The 17,845-nt window shown below is 37.0% G+C and overlaps 1 protein-coding gene across 9 annotated transcripts in view; it reads left to right on the forward strand.

Moving 5' to 3' along the window:
* The window catches only part of FAM214A (family with sequence similarity 214 member A), a 96,738-nt gene extending 85,390 nt beyond the window's left edge, over positions 1–11,348 (forward strand). For 7 of the 9 annotated variants that reach the window (XM_032621947.1, XM_032621954.1, XM_032621951.1 and 4 more), the window contains 4 exons: positions 934–1,092; positions 5,940–6,008; positions 8,312–8,511; positions 10,759–11,348. In XM_032621947.1, coding sequence (XP_032477838.1) covers positions 934–1,092; positions 5,940–6,008; positions 8,312–8,511; positions 10,759–10,912 — 582 coding nt within the window. In that variant the 3' untranslated portion in view covers positions 10,913–11,348. Of the gene's footprint in view, positions 1–933; positions 1,093–5,939; positions 6,104–8,311; positions 8,512–10,758 lie in introns of those variants that run through there. The other 2 variants (XR_004348329.1, XM_032621953.1) reach the window with 2 other exon arrangements.
* Positions 11,349–17,845: the final 6,497 nt, after the last annotated feature.

Consider the following 17,845-nt stretch of genomic DNA (forward strand, 5'->3'; position numbering starts at 1 on the left):
ACTTGGGAGAGATGGATAAGGAGCTTCTCTATTGTTTGTATTTATGTACTTTTAAATTTTTTCCCAATGTGTATTTACTGTTTCTTAAATTAAACAATAAAACATATGTCACATCCAACAACAATTTTTAAGAGGCAGTTGTTTTTCAGTTAAAGTTATGAGTACTTGGCTTTCTCTTTTGATGGAACTTCTTCTTTTTTTTTTTTAGATGTTGGGGGTAGGAGTTTATTAATTAATTTATTTATTTTTGCTGTGTTAGTTCTTCGTTTCTGTGCAAGGGCTTTCTCTAGTTGTGGCAAGCGGAGGCCACCCCTCATCGCGGTGCGCGGGCCTCTCACTATTGCGGCCTCTCCTGTTGCGGAGCACAGGCTCCAGGTGCACAGGCTCAGTAGTTGTGGCTCACGGGCCCAGCCGCTCCGCGGCATGTGGGATCCTCCCAGACCAGGGCTCGAACCCGTGTCCCCTGCATTAGCAGGCAGACTCTCAACCCCTGCGCCACCAGGGAAGCCCTGGAACTTCTGTATATGACCTGTTAACAAGTTTTCAATTGCTTCTCTGTGGCTAACAGTAGAAATATACTCTGAGGAATAAGAAAATTTCTGATATTATACCTGCTCTGGTAGAGCATATTTTCTTTACAGAGATAAGAATAACTCATTAAACGATTATATCAAAATAATGGTGAAGTTCAAAGATAGTTCAGTGTGGGTTGGAATAGTAAGGAGGCCAAACTTTGTAAGATGGTAGAAGATTGATTTGGGAGGGTGTTGATTTCAGGTCAGATGAACATTTGAAATGAGGGCATGGCAATGGCAGCGACCACTTTTCTAGTGCCAGAAAGCATACTAACATATTTCTTTAAATAGAAAGAAGGAATGAATGTGTTAACTTTTAAATTTTATTTCTTAAAAATTCTTTTACTTTGCCTTCCAGGAGTCTGTCTTGAACTATCGTTTAGATCCTCTCGGCATTGTTGATGGCTTTACTGCCGAGGTAGGGGCAAGTGGTGTTTTCTGCCCCACTCATTTGACTCTTCCAGTTGAAGTGTCATTCTACAGTGTTTCTGATGATAATGCTCCCTCTCCTTATATGGCAAGTATTTTTAATTGTCTTCTTCTGCTAAAATCAACCATCTTAATGACAAATACCTTTAAGCTTAAAAAGGTACTACTTTGGTGCAATGCTTGAAAATATAAAGCATTTCCTAAGAGGGGATTGAAGGCTGCATAGAGATGAATATGCCAAAATAACACCTCACAACTTCTTTCTGAGCAAGCTCTAATAACAGATACCCTCTATTACATTTGAGGATTGTGCTGAAAATTTACTTGTTTCTATGTAATATGAAAAAATGATAAAATTTTGGTTAGTGACACTGTGATTCCATATCTTGCTGAGTTCACGCAGATTCTCAAGTGCTTACTGGGCACTCTAGTCCTAACAGTGTTGCCTTCACTATGATCCTCATCTCAGTAGAGTTTAGGTAAAGATTTGGTGATGTACGGCTTTTGTGATGCCCTTTCACCCCCTTTCTCCTGTTTGGTTTATCTTTGGACCATTCTTTTTCCAATCCTAGGGTTCTTTAGAATACTAGCTATTTCTGACTCCATGCCAATGTTTTAGTGGAGAGTAAAATAGCTAAGAGGAATAAGAGCACTGTCTTGAGCCTTAGGATCCTATAATTTTATCTTTCCCATCTTTTATTCCAGTGGATTTGAGGATGAAATAAGCCCTCAACTGCAAAAATGATACCAAGTCCTGGTGTGTGATTACTATCAGCCCTTTTCCAAAAGACAAGTTAGTGGCTAGCAGTGCAAGTCTGTAAGAAGTTTACATTGATGGTATAAAATATGGAGTCAGATCTGGGTTTTTATGTTAGGTCTTGCTTTGAGAAATACAAATTGCGGTAGGCATAGAAATATACAGCTCTGGTCTTGCTACTTGAATTTCCTAACTTATCCCCTGACCCAATTGCTTCCTTTCTAATATCCCTCTCCCCCACCTTCTAGGTTCCTCAAGGACATTAGCAACAATGTCTTTTGTTATTAATAAAAACTATGAAAAGCAAATTCTGCGTAATTGAGAAACAACAGAGGAAGGGAAGTTATAGTTTTTTAGGGACCTAAATGCAGTCTACTCATTACTGATGTAGTTTGTTCACGGAAGGTTGTTAAGCCTTATTCCATTCTAAGGGTGAAAATTTTAATCAAGAGTCTGATTGGTGTTTCATACTTTGATCTAAAAAGCACAGTGGTGTCATTTATTCAAAGTTTTCTTTTTTCAATAATAATAACACTTGTGGGTCATAATTGTAAAGATGCATAACAGTGGTTGTTATAAAAAACAGAGACCCAGTTCTTCACAAGCCTACCCAGTTATCACATATACCACTTGTTACTCATTTACCATAGAAAGATGTATCCACTTTCCAGTATAATTTTGAAAAAATAACTGTTAATTTTAGATAATTAATAAAATGGAAAATATCATTGAGATAAGCTCAATACCAGAAAAAATGTGTATCTTACTGGAATGCTTACAATATTAGAATATAGCTATAGGGCTTCCCTGGTGGCGCAGTGGTTGAGAGTCCGCCTGCCGATGCAGGGGACACGGGTTCGTGCCCCGGTTCGGGAAGATCCCACATGCCACGGAGCGGCTGGGCCCGTGAGCCATGGCCGCTGAGCCTGTGCGTCCGGACCCTGTGCTCCGCAACGGGAGAGGCCACAACAGTGAGAAGCCCGTGTACCACAGAAAAAAAAAAAAAAAGAATATAGGTATAAAGATGGCCATTCTGCTTTACTGGGACATCAAGAAGTCTCATTAGTTTCAGGTATTCTATTGGCACATGGTAATAAAGAATGGAAAGATAAGGCCTGAGGTCATTAGTGTACAGAGTCCCTGATGACCATTAGGATGAGTTAGAAACAAGTTAAAGAGTGAATTGGCTGAAAGTCAGCTCAAAAAATTATCTTTGAGTGAAATTCATGAGCAAGAGGTAATTTGAACTATGCTTTAAAAAAGCAAAATAACATTAATTCTTGACCTTGGTTGACATCTAAAAAAATAAGGATTAAGAGATAAAGGATTTAGGGGGAAAGTGGGGGTCAGGGGGTGGGATGAACTAGGAGATTGGGATTGACATATATACACTAATATATACAAAATAGATAACTAATAAGAACCTGCTGTATAAAAAATAAATTAATTAAATTAAATTTAAAAAAAAAGAGAGATAAAGGATTTTATCACTCTATCTCCAGAAAGCACACACAAATGATCACAGATTTTGAATAAATATTGAAAAGAGTCTAAATTAGGTTAAGTTAGTCTATCCTTTAAGAATCTTTTTCTTACTTTTCTCTGATAATATTCTTTAATAAATTTTCCAATATGTAATTTTTTTTACTCATTAGGAATGGGTTCCCTTTACAAATGACCCAGTCCAAATCTTAGACCACGGATCTTTCCTCCTGTAAATTAATCAAATTAATCTTATTCGCTAGGGAGGGTTATTTGTATTTTGGTAGTTTAGTCTGTTTTCAAAGGTCTGATCATGTTTTGATAAGATAGTACATATCACAGACCAGTGGAGCTGAGACACCAAACCCCTATTTGTTACTCTAATAATAACCTTGGGACCTCTCATGACAAATTATACAAATGACTTGCAAGGGTGAAATTTTAGCACAGAGAATTCTGTCTTTGTGGAGTAGAGATAGTACAGGGCTTTTCATTAAATAATTCCTTTTAGACTAGCTCAAAGCCATATAAATGTCTCTCTCCAATCCTACGTCAGTAGTAAAAATGTTCTCCAAGTGTTACGTAATATGGCAACATTTCACTGTTTAGAAACTATTGCACGGTGGAACCAGGCAGAAAGGTCTAAAGCAGTTTTGCCTGTGGCAAATTCATGGTATGACTTGCTTTATGATCATATTAACAGCACTATATATTTTATATATTTTATTCTATTTATAATTAACGAAATTAAGATATACCTCCTTCAGTTTTACTTAGCTTTGCATATTCTCTATTCCCCAGTCACTTGAGAATTTTTTGTGTAAGATTTTGACCAAATTTAGTTCATCTTAATCTACCTATTCCATCCTAAAATGCCAGAAGAAAATGTATTTTTCTTCTTTATGTTAAATACAGTAACTTTCTAGGTGGAAATATTAATATGCCAACCAATTAAAATAATGAAATTTTAAAAATAATAATAAATTTAATAATAATACAAATAAAATTCCAAATACTTTCCCAATCTCTTCAAAATTCCTAACTTGCCATTGCCAATACTAGTCTTATATTGCTTAGAAATAATTGTTGTAAAGTGTTGCCTTAAACTTTGAGGAGTTTTATCCATATTCTTTCTTTATAAATTGATTTAGTTACTGTTATTATGTTCTAAAATCTGTTAGAGTTGTATTGTATTAAAGGAAGTAAGTGTAGGCTTGGTAGTAGATTTTCCCTCACCAGTTTTCTTATATATATTTAGCGGAGGATGGCAAGGAAAAACAGTAATATATTGCCTGGAGCAATGTGATTAGAAAGGTAGCTATTATTTAGATATATTCTGCTTTTTCTTTCTGGAACTAGGAAGAAGAGGAGCATTATATACCATAGCATTTTTTCATGTAGAGAAGATTGTAAGAGAAAAATTATTAAAGCTTCATTACTGTTTTGGTTAGGGATGCAGTTTGTTGATATGCTGTTTTCATGCTTTAAATGACCATGTAATCATATTTGTTAAGAACCACATATGTCTTTTCAGTGCCCATTTCCATGAACATTTTCCATTATTAACGTATTAATTTAATATTCTGATTGTCAATTGCTGTTCACTTGGAGATTAGGTATTCACATATTAGAGTCTGGCCTTCCCTTTTACCTTTGTCCACTGCTTTCTACCCCCTACCGCCTCCCCTGGCCAACCCAACAGATGTTGCCTGATGGGACAGTCCTGTTTTATATTTACTTTTACATAAGGTTGACACGTTTTGGCAGGTACAGTGTAAAATGATGGGACATGAGTTGTAGAGCATGCAATTATTCTACTTAACTACTCAAAAGAAAACTATTCACCCAGTTAAATGAATCAGCATTTGTTTCTTAAAGCTACCTAAGAATTAAGTATCACAGTCACCACCTGTAGTAATTTGGTCATCCTGGTTATCTAGAAACTTTCACACATTCAATCTTAGCTTCCCATGTTTTAATTTATACTGTTTGTCATTGTTTCGACTTCTGCAGTGATTACAGCATCTTTCTCAGAAAACTATTTTATATAATATGGCAGTGCCTCTCAAACTTTAATATACATATGATATCATCTGGGGAATCTTGTTAAAATGCAGATTTGATTTGGTAGCTCTGGGGAGAAGCCACAAATTATGCATTTCTAACAAGTTCACAGGTGATGCTGATGATGCTGGTCTGTCTCTAGTCAGAAGTCCATATACGTATATAACAGCACAACTTTCTGACTGAAGAATTGACTTCATTTTTGGGAAAGACTTAGGATCAGTCCTCATTCCTGAGTTTCTGTATGTCCAAAGACCAATAAATTGTTTTGCTTCACTTCCCTGCTCCCACATGGTACAAGAGAATAATCCTGTCATCTCCCTTTATTTCCTTTTTAGTTAAAGAACTTCTCACTTCTATATCTTAATATTAATTTCAAGCAGTATGGTCATTGATGTTATGTATTGTTTATTGAAGCATCTCTAGGAAGAACAGTAAATTGTTTCCTAGTGAGGTGGGATCCTCACTATTTCATATTCATAGAATGTATCTCTATTAATTCAATGTGAATGTTTTTCCATACAAATAAAATTCTGAAATGTTAGTAATTACATGATTTATTATTCTTATTTTAGTCTTTTATGTATATATATGCATCAGTTTGTACTCAGTTTGTCTTCTTTTATTTCAAGGGTGTGATTACTTTAGAGTCCCTTGGTAAAAGGGGTTATCGAGTACCTCCTTCAGGAACAATACAAGTGGTATGTGTTTTATAGCCTACAATTGCAATAATCATTCTCTCACATACATATAGAACTTAGCCCTTTCTCCTGCTACTGCTGCTGCAACAACTTTGGTAAGTAACAGTGGGGCTGCAGCTTTGTTTGGAGTTTCCCTGCTCTGCCTCAGGAATGACCATTTGGGGACCTCCATAAAAGGAAAGCATTAATAAGCTAATCAAGGTGAATGCTTTAGAAAAATAGGTATGACAGTTAACATAATTTAAATAGAGCTATTTTCAGTATAATTAGAATTTAGGTTACCAGTACCTTCTACTTAATATAATAAGCCGGATTGAGATTGACCTATGTAAAAGGAGACCCCAAATATTAGTATTGCTTTGTCAGGGAAACATGGGAAGCAAAATTATATTATCCCTACTGTAATAATTTCTAAAATTGATTTAATGAGACGGTTACACAAAGCAGAAATGCAGTCCGACAGATGTCAGGGCAAAGAATGCCTCTTTCCTTTTGGTCTAGGTGTTGATCTAGTTTTGGCTTAGGAGAACCCCACTAGCCCAGAGCAGAAATCCTTCATCATCCTTGATCTAGGATTCTCAGAAGAGTAATTTTATATCAAGACCAGTTTGTGATTGAGTTCATCTCCAAGTCAGACCCAGGATAATCCTGTAAGCGTGCAAGTCTATTACAGTGTTGGCTCTTGCAACTCTTGGAAGGAGTCTAGCTGAGATTTGTCAACTGTACCTCAATAAAGCTGAAATTAAAAAAAAAAAAGATTCTAGCTGAGTTCCTCACACTAAGGATCTGGTCTAATTCAGCAAGCCTTTTGATGACCTTTGGCTTCAGTGTGATCAGTGCTTCGAAGGACCACTTTTACTCATCTTCATTGTTCCAGTATAGCGAAGAGTCTGTACATTTTTTTATTTCGTATCACACAGGAATGAAACATAGTACTAGGCAATATATATGCATGTATGTACATACGTATAAATTTTACCAAGGAAAAATCACTGCATTTTAAAGTAAGATTTTTATGTTGAATGGATTTCTTGAACTAAAAGAGTGATCATCTTCTGATCTCTTGCCTCTGGCTCTGTAGCGCTTGTGAAAGTGTGGGTCACTGGAAAGCTAGCTATCAGGTGTCATAATAATGAGGCATAAACCCAGAGGCAGCACATTTACCCCTTGTTTGAAGACTACCAACTCTACTGGCTATTTTAAATCTGAAATTTGGGTATGTCTTTCATTCCTTGTATAAATTTAATCATGTATAAACATGGCTTGAATTCCTGGCTTGCTAGTTGTTGTGGTTGTTAAATGTATTATTAGCCTTAATCTTAAGACTCACTAGATTTCAAAAATTGGATCATAATATTGATATATTTCTCATTTTGATTCAGTGAGTGATGTCCAGTGCCACGGATGAGCTTCTGAAAGCATGGGCACCAAGTTACCTATTGATGTGTTGGTAATTTGGTTAAAGTCAAATCAGCAGCTTGGAATTTTGTTTAAAAATTAGTACTTTAAAAAATAATATTCCTTCAGTTATTAATGGCCAAGTAGCAACTGAATTTAATTTCAGTCTATTATGATATTGATGATGATTTAAAAAAAAGTCTAGTGTCACTGCAGTGTTTGAAATGAATCCAACTGTGAGAACATGAAGTATTACTTAGCCTACTTTGTAACTAATAATAATGAACTTTATTTTCTAAACTTGGAAAAATTTCCAAACAAGAAAAATTCTCTTTTTTGAGAATATATTTTAAATTTTATAATAACCATATGTACCTGAAACATCATATCAAAGTCTAGTTTTACCAAGATTTTATTTTTTTATTTAAAAAAAATTCTATTTATTCACTATTAAGATGTGAGGAAAACTAAAATTCTATTTTGAGCATTTTTCAGTTGACTCATTTTAATAAAGCTAGTGTTTGAAGTAGTTGAACTGGAATGTTTTAATTCAGTGAAGATGTATTTTGCTTAATCTAATGGAACCATTTCTTAAAATATGAACAAGAGTAAATGTTATGTATTATCTATTATTAATATGAGATTTGTGACTAAAGATTTTGATTTGTTACAGGAGCTTTTATTTCTTTTATTTCTATAAAAAAAAATCTAATTGAACCATTAAAAAATATTGAATATCATTTCATAAACTTCTGAAATTTTATTAACTTTATTCCCCCAAACTGAATTATATCCACTGGGATTAATTTATTATTGAAAAGCCTATTTTATTATTGGCACAATCATTTTGAATCAAATGAACAAATCACTGTTTTTAAAGAATAATTTCTATATTGTTTCTTCAGACCTTATTTAATCCTAATAAGACTGTGGTGAAGATGTTTGTTGTGATATATGACTTACGAGATATGCCAGCCAATCATCAGACATTCCTACGACAAAGAACTTTTTCTGTACCTGTTAAACAAGAAATGAAGAGAAGTGTTAATAAAGAGAACATCCGACATACAGAAGAACGGTTATTACGCTACCTCATACATCTGAGGTAATGTTTCAAATGAATATGAAAATACGTTACTTTAGAAGAAAACTCTAAAATTTTTAGTTTATTTTTAAAAACTGTCATTCTAACTAGACGAGTGCCCCTTGGAATTTGCTTAACTTCGACACTCTTTATGATATGCCAGGATGCAGAAAACACATGGCATATCTTCCTTCAGTCATTACTACTTGTTGAATTAGGGGAGTTTTCATGTACAGCTGTGTAATGGAAACGATGTTATAGCAAAACAATGCTAATATATCTGGGGGAAGTGAAGCACAGTTGTCTAAACCAGTACTGTCCAATAGAATTGTAATATGAGCCATATATATAGTTCTATATTTTCTAGTAGCCACATTAAAAAAAGTAATAAGAAGCAGAGGTTTAATATATTTTATTTAACCTAACATACAAGTGTTACAATTGGAATATGTAATCTATATAAAAATTATTAATGAGATATTTACATTCCTTTGCTGTACTCAGTTTGAACTAGCCACATTTCAGGTGCTCAGTAGCCACATGTGGCTTGTGGCTGCTGAGTTGGACAGGGAAATTCTTAACTTTCATATTCATTCATTCATTCAACAAACATTGATGTGTCCGGCATGCTTCTAGACTCTTGGAAACAGCAGGGACAAAATCTCTGTTCTTATACAGCTTATATTCTGGTGATTCCATTAGAAATATATTTTCCTCAAACTTTTACTACCAGCTAATAGCTCTAGGTTGTGAGAAACCATTTGTTTGCTCTTGAGGTCCATGCTTCCAACATCATAGGGTAAGGTTTTTAGCCCTGAAATCCTAGTGTAGTTCTTAAGATCAATGAGCAAGTGTATTGCTTAGAAGAGAACTCAGTAGCCCTTTGCCTGTAACTCTATTCCTAATAATTTTCTGATGTTGTTCATAAGAAGTCCTCAATCACATCAGTGACAGTAATTCATCTTAGCTTAACTGCTTACTCCAAGGGGCCCTATTCATCAGGAGGAGGTAACTTCAATCTGTTACAACAGCCTTAGCCATATGTAACCAACATTCGCCAAAAAGTCAACTAGCCCAGCTTTTGTCATCTCCACATAATGATTAGATACCTTAAATGCTGTAAAGAAACTGCTTTAGAAGGCATGGCATAATTCCCAAAGCTCACCATGTTCTTCTTCAGGTTGAGAAGGTGAAAAACTGCAGAAAGAATCAAAGAGTGAGCCAGTGTGAGGTCTGCTTTAATATATACAACTGACCACCAGATTTTTCAGCTAATTTGGGAATAAAATCCACAAACCCAGATACTTCTGCTATGCAAAGGGGAAACTAGAGAAATTAACACTAAAGGGTATGTTTGACTATCTGCCAGTTAAGTTTATGTGATTAAAGCCTCCAACCCCCTGTATTATGCTATAAGCTGTTAGCAGAGGATAGAAACAGTTCCATATACAGCTTTTTTTTGTGTGTGTGTTACGCGGGCCTCTCACTGCCGTGGCCTCTCCCGTTGCGGAGCACAGGCTCCCGACGCGCAGGCCCAGCGGCCATGGCTCACGGGCCCAGCCGCTCCGTGGCATGTGGGATCTTCCCAGACCGGGGCACGAACCCGCGTCCTCTGCATCGGCAGGCGGACTCCCAACCACTGCGCCACCAGGGAAGCCCCATATACAGCTTTGATAACCATTTTCATTTCACTGCTAACTTTCCTCTTGGTTTCTAATGATGATTAGGCTTTATTTAGCTAGCCACTACTGGTGGTAGCAGTCCTTTCTCATCCTGTGATTGTCTCAAAACTTGAGAGTTTTCTGTGGTGACTTTCCAAGTGTGGAATCCATTTTAATGTACTCAAAATTGTAGGAGGGCAAGTTGTGTGAAATGGGTCATTCTTTGTAGCTAGAAGATGCCCAAATGTAGTGTAATTGGCTGACGTGAACTGAAAGTGCATACTACAGGTAAGGAAAGGTGCATGTGCTGTGGTGTCAGGGATATAGAGTCAGATTGCATGTGAAACCCAGATTTACAAAAAGAAGCACCTCTGTCATTGTAAGAGGGGAAAGGGAGTATGGAATGTTTAGGGATAGTGAGGGAGAGGCACTGAAATAGCAGCAAGTGCTTTGGCAATATAAGACTTTAAGTATCTTGTTAAAGAGGCACTGTTAATGTTGTAGCAAGACTAATCCTTCCTGCTTTCAAATTTTAATTACTCAGGTTTGTTTGTTTTAAACACTAATTCCCTGAAATGAAGCATCATTTTGTTGTTTCTTTGTTTAGGTTCCAGAGTTCTAAATCTGGAAAGATCTACCTCCATAGAGATGTACGGTTCCTGTTCTCTAGAAAGTCGATGGAAGTTGATAGCGGTGCTGCATATGAACTCAAATCTTACACTGAATCGCCAACAAACCCTCAGTTTTCACCAAGATGTTGATAAAGAGTGACAATTTAAAGTATTTGCTCAGTACCCAAGTTTGAAAGTAAAAAATAGCGTAGAAGGGAGTGTACCAAATTAACAAGCAGGAGAGTGGGTCCTCTCCTGTTATCCTGGACCAGTTTTTATGAAAGGATTCCTGGGATGAGATCCACATATTCCAAGGAGACTGGAAACACTCACGTCCTAACCCTTTTTGTACTGTCGAAACCACTTCACTGGACTTATTGCAAGAGCAAACCACCCCCCACCCCCGCCACAGTTAGATTAGTGTTTACACGTTTCGTTTCTCAGTTATTTAATATTTAATGTTTTCCTTACTACTCAAGTGATGTTTGTCTTTAGTGTTCTAATGTAGCACAAATCCTATGTAAAATCATACTATGTATTTTTGACATTAATGTTGAAATCTGAAATATATGCACAAGTCTTTTAATTTTGTGTGATGTGTTTTAAGTACTATTCATTTAAGTTATTGAAAATGAGAATGAAATGTTGAGCTTCAAGATTAACGCACTATGCAAGCATGTGTACTTTTTTTATATCTCCCAGGTTTAGTTTTTACAACACCCCATCCCGGTTGCTGTCTCACACAGTAGTCCTTTAACATGCTGTATCGGCAGTGCAACGCGGAGTAAGCTGCTTCACATTCCCTTAGCAAGTTCAGATCATCATGCCCATTCATATTCCTTCTAGAATCCCTTATCCCCAAAACAGTTCTATTTTTTCCTTAATCACTACTACAAAGGCTTTACGTTAAATTGCTGTCCCATTCTAGATAACTTTTGCTAATTGTTAAAAGAATATGTACTTTGAAAACAAATTAGTATTTATACTGTAAATATACGCAAGAAACAAAGAAATGTGTATTTGGCTTTTATTTTTAGATGAGACATTTATATGATTGAGTGAATTTCTGGTACCGATCAGTTTCTCTTCTAGCTTTACAGCTGATAAGAGGGGAGAGATATCTTGAGCCTTGTACCAATTTATCACTTTCTCATTCACAGTCACATGGAAGGCATTTGGCAACTGGGAAAACACTGAGTAAAGGAACATGATTGAGCGCATCAAAAGTCTTCCCATCCATCCCCCTCAGAAAGAGGAGTGGTTTTAGATCTTTGTACAGGGACAGTGGGCAACAGCAGATCAGTTAACAAGGCACAAATACTGGGAATGCTCACACAAAGCCGTGAACGCAGGTTAGAAAATACATACCGTTCAAGTAGGCCAGGCCCAGGAAACCTGGGAGTCTAGAACCAAGTGAGCAGTCTGGAATTTGGGAGATGGGAAGGTCTTTACTTTGGCACTCAGCTAATGGATAGACTATACAAGGCATATAAGAGTGTGTACATGCAGGCTGTGGGGTGGTCAGCAAGAAGCCTCTTACAAAGTCCTTTTGAAACACCAGCTTAAAGAGAAAAGTCTATTTACACTCCACGAAAAAAAAGTTTTCGGTGACACAAATTTATAAAGGTTTGTTTTTAATCTTTAGGTGTGTGGTATCAACATGGAATTGGGACCCATAAGGTTTGGATTATAGCCCTAGCTCTAATGGCATCTGATGGAACTGACCTTTCCGGCTCTGTGTGATTGAGAAAATGGGGTGATAGTATCATTAATGTGTCTTCTCTTCTTAAAGTGTCATTTAATTATTGGAATATGTATTTCAATACATGTATCTAGACTTTTAAAAAAATTTTTATTGGCGTACGGTTGATTTACAATGTTAGTTTGAGGTGTACAGCAAAGTGATTCAGTTATACATACACATATATCCACTCTTTTTAGATTCTTTTCCTATACAGGCCATTACGGAGTATAGCAGAGTTCCCTGTGCTATACAGTAAGTCCTTATTAGTTATTTTATATATAGTAGTGCGTATATGTCAATCCCAATAGACTTTTTATATACATTTGACAAAAGTCAATATTGATAATTTTATATAAAACTCGGAAAATACCAAGTACTTAAAACATCAAAATGCCTTTATTTAATTTAAAAAAATGTTATTGCTGCTTTAACCTCTCTAGTACTCCAAAAATTAATGATGTATGTGTATGCAGGTGTCTTTTTATGTGGATACGACACTGCAATCTTTCTAGAATTATTTCTAGTACCTGGTTTTCCACCTTTCTGGGCATTTTCGAGAAAATTTCCAGAAAATGACTGAAGCAGCTGGATGCATCTTGTGCTTTTCCTGGCAAGTTTGTGCAAGGGAAACAAGTGCTGACATTTTGTCCATCTACTTCTTAAGGCCTTTTTTGTCTGTGTTCTTTTCCCCAGTGAGGTATGGTGACCCAGCATCTGTCTGCTCTCACTTGCCCTGGCACTCTCTCTATCATAATGGTTCTTTTTCTACCCTTCTTTTGTCATAGGCCGAGACTTTACCACACTTCCTGTGTGGCTCCTCTTTGTACTCACAGATTATGGCACTACACTGAGAGTTGGCTTGCAGGTAAAGACGACCAACACCGCTACCTGTGACAGATAATAGAGATCTCCTCACTTACTGCAGGCTCACTTGGCAGTTTTGCAGACTAACAAAATGAGTGATAACTTCTTTTTAAAAGAAACTCCAGGACACAAGTAACCTCCGGAAAGTCCTTGGAGATTTTCTTATCAGAAGAGAATGAAAACTATTAATAAGAAGTGATGACAATGGGGACTGGCTGCAAGGCACCCAACAGAAGGTTCCCTCTCCTGTCATTTTACCCCACCAGTTCTCTCTCATTCCCAGAGGGTTAGAGAAAGGAAGCAATTTCTCCTTCAAAAACTTCATCCTTGGGATCCCCACTCTCCCTAGTCAGTTTGTGAGTGAAGCAATGATTTGTTTTTAATTTTTTAATTTATGCAATACATGTTTACTATAAAATTTTTTTACAGTACATAGTTATGTAAAGTAAATGTGAAAGTCCCTCCTTCGATCCACCTTTCTAGCTATCACTTTACAGATGTGGTGGCTCTTAAAATTTTAGTATATGACACTCCACATGATCTACTAGACCTGGGAACACAGTATCAGTCTAGATGGGAAGTAGGCTTTTCATCATGGTAGGAATTCACTCTCAGTCCCTAAGACTGTCTCTGTGTGACATTGGAATCAGCTCATTGTAGTCCACCATGGATTATCTGTGAGAGATATATGTCTTAAACTTGAACACTGTGGGAAGAGGCGGGGAACATATGAATGACTACTGTGTGCCAGGCATTGTAAACAATTTATATGTTATTTAATACTTAAAGCCATGATTCAGAGAGAGTATGGATATAGTCTACAATGAAAGAAAAAGGACACTTGAAGTACTTGCCCAAGGTCCCATGGTCAGTAAGTTGAAGAGCCAGGATTCAAATCTAGGTTAAATCTTCTCTTTTCCACTCTACACTGGCATTTCACCCCTTTTTTCTTTTTTCTTTTTTCTACTACTAATTGTGGCCTGGCATCAAAATATACTTTTCATCAATATTCTTGGCAAAAAAGTTAATTTGCTGTGTAATGAGATTATATAATAAGGCATTGCCTATTAATCATTAGGGGGGAAAATATTTTGATTAAAAAACAAAAGACTTTAGGAAGGAATGTCCTAAAGCAACTCAGAGGCCCTTCAACTTAGTATACTGTCAGGAGGCATGCAAATACAGTTGTGAGAAGTTTTAGAAACATATTGTGACAAATATTTTATGAGATTTAAATGTTTAAAGTTTTAAACATCTCTTCCAGACCCCACCATTCATCATTCTTTTTAATTCATTCAAAAATTTCCTATTCCAGCCTTTCTAGTTCGTATAACATTCTCTTGTCTCACTAAGTCCCTAGAGAAGTGGCATCCTCCACTCTCTAAGTTCCACTTCCAACACTCAAGTTGTTAAAACTTTTATTTTGTTTTTTTACAGTTCTCTGACCTACTTATTCAGGTAATGTTCCCTGAGTTTTCTCACAGACATCACCATTTATACTCAGGGTTTTTTGGCACACTGTTATCTAACTTGGTTTCTCTGCATTGGTCTTCCAGTCTCTCCCTTTCATTAAAAATGTATTCTGTTTTTAGAAAGACAAATATTATATGATATCACTTATATGTGGAACCTAAAAAAAAATGATACAAATGAACTTATTTACAAAACAGAAACAGACTCACAGAATTAGAAAACAAACTTGTTACCAAAGGGGAAAGGGAATAGGGATAAATTAGGAGTTTGGGATTAATAGATACAAGCTACTATATATAAAGCAGATAAACAACAAGGACCTACTGTATACCACAGGGAACTATATTCAATATCTTATAATAACCTATAATGGAAAAGAATCTGAAAAAGAACATATATATATATATATATATGAATGAACATATATATAAATATATATATATGCATCACTTTGCTGTACACCTGAAACTGACACAACATTGTAAATCAACTATACTTCAATTAAAAAAAAGATACTCAGTTCTTGATATTTGCTACAATATCAGCAATGATGCAGGTAGACTTCCTTGCTCAGCTGTTTGAGGAATGGATGGGGTGTGACTTCTCATCTCCTTTACTCAATCCTACAAACCCTTGAGCTAGGGCACCTAAACCTCAAAAAGACCCCTGATCTTTTTAAAACTTTTATATACCTACCTGGTTCCAAGCCTGAAAAATCTTTTGTGCGTGTATGCACCAGAATCACCAGGGGGAGCTTTGGCTAAACATCAGTTCTTTGACTTTGCCCCAGACTTAATGCGAATCTCTGTCACTAGGGTTTCTCAGTGATTCTAATCCTTGTAGCTAATTTAATTTAATTAAATAAAATTGAAAATTCACTTAGTTGTGCCAGTCACATTTCAGATGCTCATTATTCATATATGGCTACTGGCTACTATATTGGCTAGCACAGATACAGAATATTTCCATCATCACAGAAAGTTCTCTTGGACAGCACTGATCTAGAATATATAAATGGCAGTTGAAGCTATGAGGATGGAAATGATTTCTCAGAAAGTATAAAACTGGAAGAGAAGGGGATCCAAGGACAAAATTGTTAAAATCCTCCCATTAAGAGGCAGGTAAAGACTCAGCGAAGCAATGACCAGAGAAGTAAGAGAGAATAAGGGAGTGGTATCCTAAACATCAAGGGAAGAAAGTTTTGAGAAACAGGGAATTGGTGATCGCTGTGTAATTTTAAACATTAAGGTACATGGTTGATGATGCAAAAAGGAACATTACTTGGGGAAGGATGGCTTCTCAGACAGTCCCCACAGTGGGACATTGGCCTTTGTGGATTCTCCATTGACCAAAATCTGCCTCCCAGAAATCCAAACTTGCCCTCATGTGAGTGTCAGTATCTTTCAGGAACAGATTCTCTTTATCTAAGGTTACATATACTGATTTTCTATATGTGTGCATCTATCAGATTTTAGCTCACAAATACATTGATGTAGGATATATACCAGAATGTCAACTCAATAAAAATAAAACTGTTAGATGCTTAAATTAGCCTGAGTAGTGCATTCTGCCTTCTCCCTGTAGGTCTGCATAAAAGAAAGGCAAATTTTCAGTAGGTTACTTTGTGAGTATGAAATGAGAACAAATATTTAGTTGATCTTATGAAGTTTCTCAGCTGGCCCAGCTTAGGTCACTCCCAAGGCATATACTTGTCAAAGAAAGCTCAGTCTCTTGAACCCTTGTATTTTAAATGCTCCCTTGCCTGACAAACCCCTTCTTTTCTTTCTCCAAAAGGAGTGCACTTTTTGTTTTTCAAGTTGCAATCCCAGTGCAATTTTTCCTGCCTGAGAGTCTACGTAGGACAACCTGGTTGAGTTTTTATGGTTTCCAAATTCCCACAGAACTGCATTCATCATCTGTTGCTTTTTACTAGTTTAACTTTTAGAGGGCAATCTTATTTCCAAGTTTCTGAGAGATGCTTCATTGGAACCACCACATATTGCCTGTATCTATTCAGATGTCAAGTAGAATAAGGATTCAATGTAAAGCCAACGGATTTGACAAGAAAGTCATTGAGGGACCTCCCCGGTGGCACAGTGGTTAAAAATACACCTGCCAATGCGGGGGCCATGGGTTCGAGCCCTGGTCCAGGAAGATCCCACATGCCACGGAGCAACTAAGCCCGTGTGCCACAACTACGGAGCCTGCACTCTAGAGCCCGTGTGCCACAACTGCCGAAGCCCACATGCCTGGAGCCTGTGCTCCCCAACAAGAGAAGCCACTGCAATGAGAAGCCTGTGCACCGCAGCAAAGAGTAGCCCCCGCTCACTGCAACTAGAGAAAGCCTGTGTGCAGCAATGAAGACCCAACGCAGCCAAAACTAAAATAAATAAATTTATTTTAAAAAATCATTGGAGGAGTTTGGTGCCAGCAGTTTGAGTAAATTTGTGGGAGTGGACCCCTGGGAGTTGACAAATGAGTAGAAGCTGAATTCCTTCATCAGATATTTATTAACTATCTAGGAATTTCTGGGCTCTGGGAACAAAACATAAGCAAATATGGACGAGGTCCCTGCCCTGATGTGGCTTATCTAAAGAGGAAAGGTAACATAAATAAAGGAATCACAACAAATACTGTCTAATGATAAAGCGTGCATTGTCGAACTATGCAGAGACGTGACAGCATTTAAGAGGTGGATCTGACCTAGTAGGGTCTCAGTAAAAGCCCGAGGCGATGACGTAGTATTGAAGATGTGAAAAATAGGGTTAAGAAGGCGAAGCAGAGTGGGGAGAGACTTGTGGAGCACAGAGCTATGGGGCGCCCAAAAGAAAGTATGTATGGCCGCAGCGCGGAGTGCCAGGAGGAGAGCGGAACCAGGCGAGCCTGGGGAAGTGAAAATAGGGACGCTCCTGGAACCGAAGGGACTAGACTAGGTAGGTAAGGGCGGGGAGAGGCGGCTCTACTCATAAACTACAATTCCCAGGAAGCATTCGGCGGACGGA

The sequence above is a fragment of the Phocoena sinus genome, chromosome 2 (assembly GCF_008692025.1).
Source record: "Phocoena sinus isolate mPhoSin1 chromosome 2, mPhoSin1.pri, whole genome shotgun sequence".
Taxonomy (NCBI): domain Eukaryota; kingdom Metazoa; phylum Chordata; class Mammalia; order Artiodactyla; family Phocoenidae; genus Phocoena; species Phocoena sinus.